The 10,134-nt window shown below is 41.0% G+C and overlaps 1 protein-coding gene across 1 annotated transcript; it reads left to right on the top strand.

Annotated features, from left to right (window-relative positions):
• Positions 1-1,489: 1,489 nt before the first annotated feature.
• On the top strand, positions 1,490-3,645 carry MUTE (basic helix-loop-helix (bHLH) DNA-binding superfamily protein). Its single transcript, XM_089149031.1, has 3 exons — positions 1,490-1,613; positions 1,719-2,117; positions 3,366-3,645. The coding sequence occupies exons 1-3, from the start codon at positions 1,518-1,520 to the stop codon at positions 3,450-3,452; spliced, it is 582 nt and encodes a 193-aa protein (XP_089005157.1). The 5' UTR covers positions 1,490-1,517; the 3' UTR covers positions 3,453-3,645.
• The last annotated feature ends 6,489 nt before the right edge of the window (positions 3,646-10,134 follow it).

The raw sequence follows: 10,134 nt of genomic DNA, 5'->3' as shown, positions 1-10,134 counted from the left end.
ACCCATTCAATCAAGCCAGCCCAAGGGACGATCTTTCTCTTGTCTTTTCCACTCCATCAATGACTCAAGTAAAGTGAGCTTCATCCTCAAATCCAGCCCAAAACGTATTGCCAAGTTTTCCCCACATACTTGTGTGAATGGACAATGCAACATACAATGATGTAAACTTTTTGTTGCTCGAAAGCAAACATCATAGCGACAAGCAAAGTGAGACACCTCTATGGTGAATTGTGTCATCCACAAGTATTTTTCATGCATCATTCTCTGACAATTTTGGTGCTGTCTAGGCAATGTGTCCTCCACAGAGTTATCGTCCACCGGCCTTAATTAGGATGTTGCTGCCTACATGATTCCCAAGCTAATTTTATTGAAAAACATCCATTAACTTCAACTTGATCATAGTTAAATCTCACATTAATCTTCAAAAATATATATTTATCTTTTCTTTTTGGGTGTAATCAAAACCACAAGTAACCACCAAACACAGCATAAGTAGTTTGCTTGTAAGTTTTGACAAACACCCATCCCATAGTAGAACACAATTGTCTGTAATAGTTCAAATGGACATGATATGGAGCACTAGTCTCTCAAAAGCATTTCTAATTCAGCTTTTCATGTCCACCTTCCTAGCTGACTCCAGACATTCCAAAAAAAACCCTAAAAGAGTAAAAGTCACAATCAAAACTCACCATTTGCTCGGTTTCAGTGAAGATGAGGGGGTGTTCGTCCTCTGAGAATCCTATATTATTCACTAGAGTATTCATTCCCTCACGAGGATTACCATGGTTGGCTTTACAGTTTTACCATGCTTCTAGTAATCCGGATCACTTATTATTACCTGCGAATTCATTTCCTCACAATAAATAAACAAAACCAATAAAAAATCAGCATAAATCTTCATGTTCATCTCCAATTGTGTGTATCACACCTCCACAATGTTGTGTGTGAATCCAAAGTGTGGGAGATGGAGAATTTTCTCTTTCTGGGTTTGTTGAGGAGAGGATCATTCACGATATGCGATAACGCAGAGATAATATTTGTATTTAAGTGTATTTTGATGTATCTCTGCATGGGATCCGATGAAAAGAAGTGAGAAGGGACAGTGCAGGATAAATGCAGAAAGAATCCAACTCGGAAATTGGAGTTGAGAATGACATGCACGGAGCATGATGGTGACAATGTATTAAAGAAGAGTGGATGCACATGTGCACGAGAGAGATGATATAAAATTGCATCTCACGCGGCCACGTAGTGTATCCATAATAATAAGCGCGAGACGTAAATGTATATATACGAGAGAGTAAATGTAATATATACGCGAGAGAGAGAGAGAGAAAGAGATGATCAGTGGGGTCCTCAGTAGGGTCCTCACGGGACTGCAACATAAGCATTTATTGTGACAAGAGATTACCTGCACCGTTTTTTTATCCTGTTTTTGTATATAAATGGATACAACCGCGTTTTAGGGTTAGAGACGAAGCCAGCAAAAGAAACTTGAGGAATTTTGACACCAGAAAATGGCTCATATAGCTGTTGAGAGGAAAAGGAGGAGGCAGATGAACGAACATCTTGGAGTTTTACGCTCTTTAACTCCATGCTTCTATATTAAGAGGGTATTTCTCTCTCTCTCTCTCTCTCTCTCTCTCTCTCTCTCTCTCTCTCGTTGTGTTGTTGTGTGTGCATGAAACCCTAAAATGTTTCTTCCTGTGTTACTGAAGGGCGACCAAGCATCCGTCATAGGAGGAGTAATAGACTTTATCAAGGAATTGCACATGGTTCTTCAATCTTTGGAATCCAAGAAGAGAAGAAAGAGCCTAAGCCCGAGCCCTAGTCCAAGCCCAAGACAACTGAAACTTACTCCTCCACCTCTTACTACTCCTCCTGATAGTCCTTTTGGGCGTGAAAATGTTAAGGAGCTCAGCGCTTACTGCAATTCTCAAGTTGCAGATGTCGAGGCCAAGATCTCAGGCTCCAACGTTATACTTAGAACATTATCTAAACGAATTCCTGGACAACGAGTGAAGATAATCATTCTCCTGGAGAAGCTTGGATTCGAGATCCTTCATATCAGCATCAGTAGCATGGAAGACACTGTCTTGTACTCCTTCGTTATTAAGGTATGTTACATTACTCTTACAAGGTTATTTAAATAGGCATGTAGTATCATGCAGAGCTATACTACCTCTTCCAATTCTTTCCTGCTGTTTTACATTTTCGAGTTTTGGTCATAGAAGAGATATAAAACTGGAAGTAGCAGTTACATATCTTTTTTTTTTGGGTACAACAGCAGTTACATATCTGCAAATTCTAAGTTGGCTGAGTGCCAGAGTCTTCGCAACTATTCATTACTAATGATTCTAATCTGGTTTATTCAATGGAACTGTAGGTGGAGATGTCTTATTTACTCTTTCTATACTGTTGTTACCCATGTTTCAGTTCTATCTTTGGCCGTAGTGTAGTGACAAGTACTTTCAGAGGTCTTGATAGACATCAGACACCTCATCTTGCAAGTGTTTCATTTGAAGTTCCCACTTTCGCTCTTCAATGAGCACTATCATCAATCGGGTTTCTCACCCAGAAACCAACTTATCGAGTCTGGGAAATTAAGTTTGTCCAACTCTTGAAATCAAGTTGAAGTCTAATTTATGTATTGGAAGTGAAGAATCCCTAGAAATATGTAGGTATACATGAGAGGTGTCAAATAATCTATAAACTACATTTTTTTTTTCCGCCTTTGTGTATACCATATAATTTGTATATCACTTCACATACCCTAATGTTGAAAACCGGTTGAAAATAAGACAACCGATAATTACAAGTAAGTGTAGAATTTTAAAAATCCATCTGGGAGTATCATTTTGGCACTCTCGGAGTAAAATGATCACAAAGAATTTATGTTCATAAGAACATCAAACATGATTGTTTGATCTTTGGATATTCATGCACGATACTAAGGTTTAAATAATATGAAGAATTAGCACTCAAAATATTTCATCTTGCCCTTTTTCCTTTATGTGTTGTTGGTGGAGGGGGGAGGGGGAATTGGAAAGCTCAACCTGCGAGGGTAGAGGACTGTCACCTCATAACTGTCCACCACATGTTTAAGAGGGGAAGGTCCATCAATGGAGGGGTGTGAGGAGAGCACTGTTCTCTAACACTGCGTGTGGGTTTGAAGATTGACGGACTCTTCTTTTTTTTTTGGTGGTGGGGGGGGGGGGGAGTTGTATATGGATCAAGATGGTATGTTCGGAACATCATTTCCTTCTTTAATGTTCAAGGGCTCTAGAGTAACACGTTAGACGATATATTTAATGGCAAGAAGTAGCTATTTGGATCTCATGATAATTTCCCTTTTCTTTTCACAGATTGGGCTCGAATGCCAGCTTAGTGTGGAGGATCTTGCCGCTGAAGTTCAACAGAGTTTCTGCAAAGATGTTACATGCATGAACTAGAGATCTTTATAAGATTAATCAAGCGTTAGTGGTAGAAAGTTCAATTTTATGTTGATAGATATCCAAAGCCAAGCATGGTTGGTTCATAAGGATTTTAAGCAACAGATGAGCAATGCAGATCGGTCCTGGCTGTTGTACTCTTATTTCATGTCTTCCTAATTGGTAGGACTACACAAAACCTACTTCAAGGAATCCGCAAGAATGAATATTTGAGAACATAATCAATGGACCCATGTTGTCTTGGCACAAACTGTTCTCCTTTATTGGGAGACCTACAGTACAGAACATTGGCTGAGTTAAACTGATACTCTTCTATCACTGACATTAATAATGTTCATTTATAATCAACTGCTACTAAATTCAGAAAGGAGAAACCCCAGTACGAAGGTGAGCATGTGCCTAGGTGAATCACTAGTCTAGGTTCTCGGGAGGACTTCGGATCTTTATTCAAATGCGACCTGCCAAGGTCCTAGGTTGAAACCCAAACCAAAGCTTCATCTTCACGTCGAGTTAGCTTCTGAGTTTGTACAGGGATTCAGGGAAAGAAGAAAGATCCCAGTTACCTCGAACATTGTGGGCTGGTTGGGAACAGCTTGGTTTGACCACTGGTTTGGGATCGAACATCAGTTTCGTGCAAATTGGCAAAGCACAAGCCCCAAATCCACCAGTTTGCCAACTATTTAATGGTCAAGTAAGTGGAGTGCCCCGAGTGGTGCGAGCATCTAGTGCCTACTAAGCTACCCATTGTGACACTGGGAGATGGGTGTTTGTCATAAATGCAGCTGCTTGGTTGAGGCACCGAAATTCCAACAGTTGCCATTAATGTAGTGTGGGTGTAAGTGAACGTCAGATACCAAAATAATGGAGACAATAAGACATCCATGTGTAGATGGACAACGAAATTGAGATGGGAAGGAATACTTTTCAAGATCGCTGGCAACAACTCTTCAATCCTAGCTATTGTGGTACGGGTTCTCCAAGACCTATAATAGAAGAACTTTTCTAGGTTATGAATTGACGAAGTGACTAAAAAGATGCAACTGTGTATCTGCTTTATTTTTCTTTTCTAAGTCCAAAACATGATTAGATTAAACTCTCCAAGCAAAGCATCGTGGACGTTAGAAAACTATTGTCTACAATAAGGAGAGGTGCGTAATCTGCTTCATTGAAACAAGAACTATATATTTTTTTTTTAATCTGCTTCATTGAAACAAGAACTAATTTTTTTTCTTTGGCCAAAAGAGAATTCATTGAGAAGAACTATTGCAAGCAATGGCATCTAACTTACATAAGTTACAAATCCAAGTGTTAAAATATTGTCGAAATTTTGGAAATTTGACCGAAAGAGCAATCCTAGACAAGGAATCTCCCACCAGACTGGAGTCCCTTGAAACAAATAAAAAACTACACGTATCAAAGGTTTGCTTAACATAGTTGATATCCCACAAAATGGTGTTTACTATCATCGCTGAATCATTCTTGTAAAAACCAACTAAATGTGAAACCCCCCCCCCCCCGGGGGGGGGGGGGGGGGGGGGGGGGGGGGGGGGGGGGGGCCCCCCCGCCGGGGGGGGGGGGGGGGGGGGGGGGGGGGGGGGGGGGGGGGGGGGGGGGGGGGGGGGGGGGGGGGGGGGGGGGAGGGGGGGGGGGGGGCGGACGGGGGGGGGGGGGGGGAACGGAGGCGGCGGGGGGGGGGCGGAAACCCCCACCCACCCGAGGGAGGGGGGGGGCGGGGGGGGGGGGGGGGGGGGGGGGGGGGGGGGGGGGGGGGGGGGGGGGGGGGCCCCCCCCCCCCCCCCCCCCCCGGCGGCGTTTGGTTTCTAATCGAATCAAATCAAGAAACTTAAGAAACAAACTAAAACTCAGAACCAACTCTACTAAATTGAAAAATTTATCAAACTAGAATTGATATTGTATCAGATCCCAAATACACCCCCCCCCCCCCAACCAAAAAAAACTCAGCCTCCAGAAAAATTAGGCTAGGGCAACACCTTAAAATAATTAGTTTGTGTAGTTCAAAGGTAGATGACATATTAAATTTCGAAATTATATCAGCAAAAGGAGGTTTACTAGGCTGCTTTGAGTGTTATTAATAGGTGCAAGGCGTCAGTGGGTGATGGTAAGTCCCTTTTGTTCTAGTTAGACAATTGGGTTAAATCTAATTTGATCCTTGCTTCAGTTGTGATAGCCCCTTTGCCGAATGGAATGGGATGAAACAGGAAAGGTTGTTTGAGTATGTTGACGGAGAAGGCAATTGGAGGTGGGATCGGGTAGACAGATAAGACCACGTTTCTGTTGAGTTCAGAGACAAAGATCGCTCGGAAACCAGCTCTGCCAATCAAGGAAATATCAACAGCTCCCAGAGGCACCCAGAGCTCCACCAATCTTCTGCAAATTTCCGAGATGTGCTTGACACGATCTCCAATAACCTGTCCATAAAGAGTCTTCGAAGCAAGACATTGAGTAGAGAAGTTAGAAGAACCCCCTTCACTCCATCCCACATTATTTGATTGCCTCTTGAAATTTTCCCTGGAACTTGAACGAGACCTTGTTGAAAAGTCATGGTTGTTTGTGAAGTTACCCTCTGCATAGCTTCTAGACGTAGGGTTATGAGAACTTCCCATAGTCAGCTGTCTTCCCATTGCTTTATCACCTAGACACCCCTTCTTTCAGCAACCAGAACAGTAGCTAGTACGTACTACCAAGGCAGCTCACGAATGAAACAAAGGATGCACAAAATAGTCCACACAAAGGTTATTACCTGCAAGAGAAAGGAAAAACACATAAGCAGAAAGAAGGGCAAAGAAAGTGACAGCAGTTCGAACAGCCGTTCAGCTCTGTTTGTCCTCAAAATAAACACAAAAGAGGAAATAAGAGGATAAAGGTCTTGTTTTGTGTAAAGACCCATTGTCACCGACACTGAAGGAGAAAGAGCTTGGTTAGTACATCATTAAGGAAGTTGGTATTAGTTACTGTAGCTGAAGGTATAATAAAGGCACTCTGCAAAAAACCAATAACTTCAATGCCTATAATCTTCAAGCTCCTTAGTTCATTCCATCACATTATTGTTTCACCGAGTTAGCATCCCCCAGAGAATATTTACTCAGCAGGAAGGAGGGGGCACACAAGGGAAAGAAAAAGAGACATCATCGGAAGGCAGAGAGGGGATGGGAGATGGTTAATGGAAGTCATCGTGTAGGGAGAGAGAATGTTTTCAAAGTCTTCAAAGGCTTTGTCCCCTAATGGAATCATGATTTGCTTCATGAGAAGTAGGCAAGAAGATGGTTTCTCTTTAATTTACTCTGAGATGAGAAGGCGGTGGGGTTAATTGATAATAGCAATGGCCTTTTGTCTTTCAGTAATACAAAACACTGAGTGAGTTAAACTAATTCTCCTCTGTTGGTGCAACCTAGAGGGGGGATGAATCGGTTGCAACTAGTGGATTGTCCCAATTTTTCAGTTTGATTCGAAATACAAAGTAAATTGAAAATTCAAATGAATTAAATAACAACAATCAACCACAAGACAAGTATTTTATAGTGGTTCGATTTTGCAAGTCTACATCCACTCCTCTCTTGGCCTCAAGAGAGTATTCCACTAGTGATTCTCTTTCAATACAATGGGTAGAGATCAAACCCTTTACAATCTTTCTTAAGGGGCAAGAGCACCCTTTACAATCTTTGTTTATCCCTGAGCAAGAGCACACTCTTCAATCTTTGTTCACGAGCAAGAGCACCCAAACAATCTTTGTTCACGTGCAAGAGCACCCAAAACCAATTCTAGTCTACCTGGACTTAGAATCGAAGACAAACAATTACAATGGATGCTTACAAATTACCTAACAAGGGGTGTGACACTTTACCCCTTGTGTGAGTGTAATGCAATGAGAGTTGTATGCCCAAATGATATGATTTGCACCACTAACGCCTTCAATCACCTTAAGCTTGGTTTCCACAAGCTTGCTTAATACATTGGTATGTTCTTCAAGGTTAAGTGAGGATGAGAGACAAAACCCAATTGATTTCTTGTAATTTGAGAGCTTGAGAGTATTTAGGAAGTAGTTGATCAATTGACAAGGTTCAAGGTCTAAAATGAGGGAAATTTGGCTTATATAAATGGTCTTTGAGTGCCTTAGCCCAACCCCCAACGGATAGAAAACAAATAGATTTTACTCCAATTTCAGTCCAAACAGACATCCATCTGACTCAGACAAACATCCGTCTAAAAATATAGCCGTTTGAAAAATATAGTTGATGTAGACTTTTTTACCGAAGGATGTCCGTCTCAGACGACATCCGTTTGACCAGACGAATGTTCATCTCAAAAGGATGTCCATCTTATCAGACGAAAAATCCGTCTGAGCTTCTTGGACCAGACGGACAACCATTTGGATCAGACGAACGTCCTTTTGAGGCACAGAATGCACATTTAGGTGCATACAGGGACTTGATTAGGTTTTTGGTATTTCTAACCAACCCTAAGCCTCATACACTCTCATAACATGTCCTAGGTTAGTCTAATGACATGCTATGTGTATAATTGAGTGCAATTACATATGAATATACATGAAGTGACTTAAGTTCTAATTTGCTAAGTCTTCTTGCTTGAGCTTGAGTTGATGATCATTGATGTTCTTAAGGCTTGTACTCCATTCTCATGCTCATCTTGACTTAGACCTCATGTCCATCTTGGCTTGGTCTTGGCCTTGACTTGGGCTTAGGCATTTGGCATTGAGTTGGAGTTGGTCCACTTGCTCTCATATGGAACTAAGCAAGACAACTCAATATAGCCATTAGTAATTCATGTTTGTTATCATCAAAACCAATGCAGGCTGATGTGGCAATGCTGACATGGCATTTCCCAACAATCTCCCCCTTTTTGATGATGACAAATACATGAATGATGGAAAATATGAATGGTCATTAATAACAATAAATCATCATTCCTATGCATGTTATTACATGTTTTCCATGAGTGACCTAATGAATTACCTAATTCTAATTCACACAATTCTCTCCCCCTTTGTCATTAACAAAAAATGAGAAAAGCATGCTCCCCCTCAAATAACTCTCCCTCTTAACATATGCTCCCCCTAAGTTAATGCATAAGATAACAATTTCTCTCCCTCACATATGCACTCTCCCCCTTCATGAATGCATAAAGAAAAGATGACACCACACTCTCCCTTAATAGCCTTTTTTAGGGTCCTTAATTATTTTGGACAAGACTCCAATTAAGTTGTCCCTATCCATGTCATTTGTTTCATTTAAGCCCCTATCATTATTGTTAATGGAATTAAGACTATAGGATGAATTTACCTTAAGGGCTTCTTGTTCTTCCTTGGACTTTGCCATTAGAGCCAAGTTTATTCTTTATTCATCGTTCTCCTCCTTTTCTTCTTCATTGTTATTTGTGATGTAGGATATTTCGGATTTTTATTTGTGGCAACAACTACCTACTGCTGTCGACGGCTTAGATTTAGCCATGTAATCAAAATTACATCAAACAGTTGTAAAAGAGAAAGCAGGAGTATATATGTGAAATCCAGCCCTTTCCTAACCCTGACCCGACCCGGATCCCTTGTTGTTTGTATGTCCGAAGACCCGGAGTAGTGGAAGAAGAGACTTGTGGGCCCTTATAGTTGAAGATTCGGTGTATGACCCGGAGCCTATGGATATTGACAGTGATGCCCCTTACTTGGATGCACTGTTAGTGTTCAGTGAGAAACTGCACCTAGAAAGGGGAAAACTTAATTGAAGTGCGTGATATGTTTCTGATCTTGTTCCGAAGGTAATTCTATAATCTAGACTTGTTGATTGACTTGTAAGAAAAAACCCAACTCAATTTGGATTTGTCTGGCCTTCCAATTCCCTAGCTGAAGTTGTTGTTCAGGCTTAGTCGACTGACGAGTCGACCAGCAAATTAATAAATATGAAAAATCACAAAATTCTTTATTATTTTAAGCCTACTTATTGGGACCTCGTGAATAGAACCCTATTCTAATCATTGGGACTTCAAAGAACGAGGAGTGACATTCCCAAAGCCCTTTCTTGAAGTTGATGAAGATTCTTGGTCTCAATCATTGCATTCCATCTCCATTGCTTACTCAAGATATGATTTCTCTCTCTCATCCTCTATTCTACTCATTCCTTTACTCTTTCTTGCTATTGGAACCATGACTAAAGTGCTGCAACCTTGCAAACACTTGGTCATGTGTTTCCCCTTTCATTTCCATTGTTTTCTCCTCATTCTTGCTATGCTATGCTTCCATTACAATGACTAGCATTGCGTTTCCTTGATTCCTTTCATTTCAACTTAATCTTTGATATAAACTGATGTGTAGATGTATGCTAGGTCTGATTTACTATTGGTTCATGATTCTAATCTAGTTCTTATCATTTCCTTAACTAATTCCCCATCATTCCTTGCCATTGCAACAATCCCCAATTCAATTCTTGATGTTTAGCATATAGAGCATAGGGTTTCAATTTGGGTATTCCTCATTGGACCATTGGATCATGATAATACTTTTTGTATAGTGTCCTTATACTGTTACCATCATCCCCACCAAATTAGGATCGATCCGAGCTCCGGAAGATCGGTTTCGGGCCAAATTCACTATTCAGCGCATTACTGCTAATCTTGGTCGATTGCTTGATCAACTGAGTCAGTCAACCATATG

Source organism: Hakea prostrata, chromosome 1 (assembly GCF_041222555.1).
Source record: "Hakea prostrata isolate BN-2017 chromosome 1, UWA_Hpros_2, whole genome shotgun sequence".
Classification (NCBI taxonomy): Eukaryota; Viridiplantae; Streptophyta; class Magnoliopsida; order Proteales; family Proteaceae; genus Hakea; species Hakea prostrata.
Note: the sequence above shows the minus strand (reverse complement) of the source record. Positions and strands in the feature narration are given on the sequence as shown.

What these genes read in the sequence shown, in the direction of transcription:
- MUTE (XM_089149031.1), top strand. Translation starts at nt 1,518, where the DNA reads ATGGCTCATATAGCTGTTGAGAGGAAAAGGAGGAGGCAGATGAACGAA. An exon ending in CATGCTTCTATATTAAGAGG is followed by an intron (nt 1,614 to 1,718) that starts GTATTTCTCTCT and finishes GTGTTACTGAAG; the next exon opens with GGCGACCAAGCATCCGTCAT. An exon ending in TGTACTCCTTCGTTATTAAG is followed by an intron (nt 2,118 to 3,365) that starts GTATGTTACATT and finishes TTCTTTTCACAG; the next exon opens with ATTGGGCTCGAATGCCAGCT.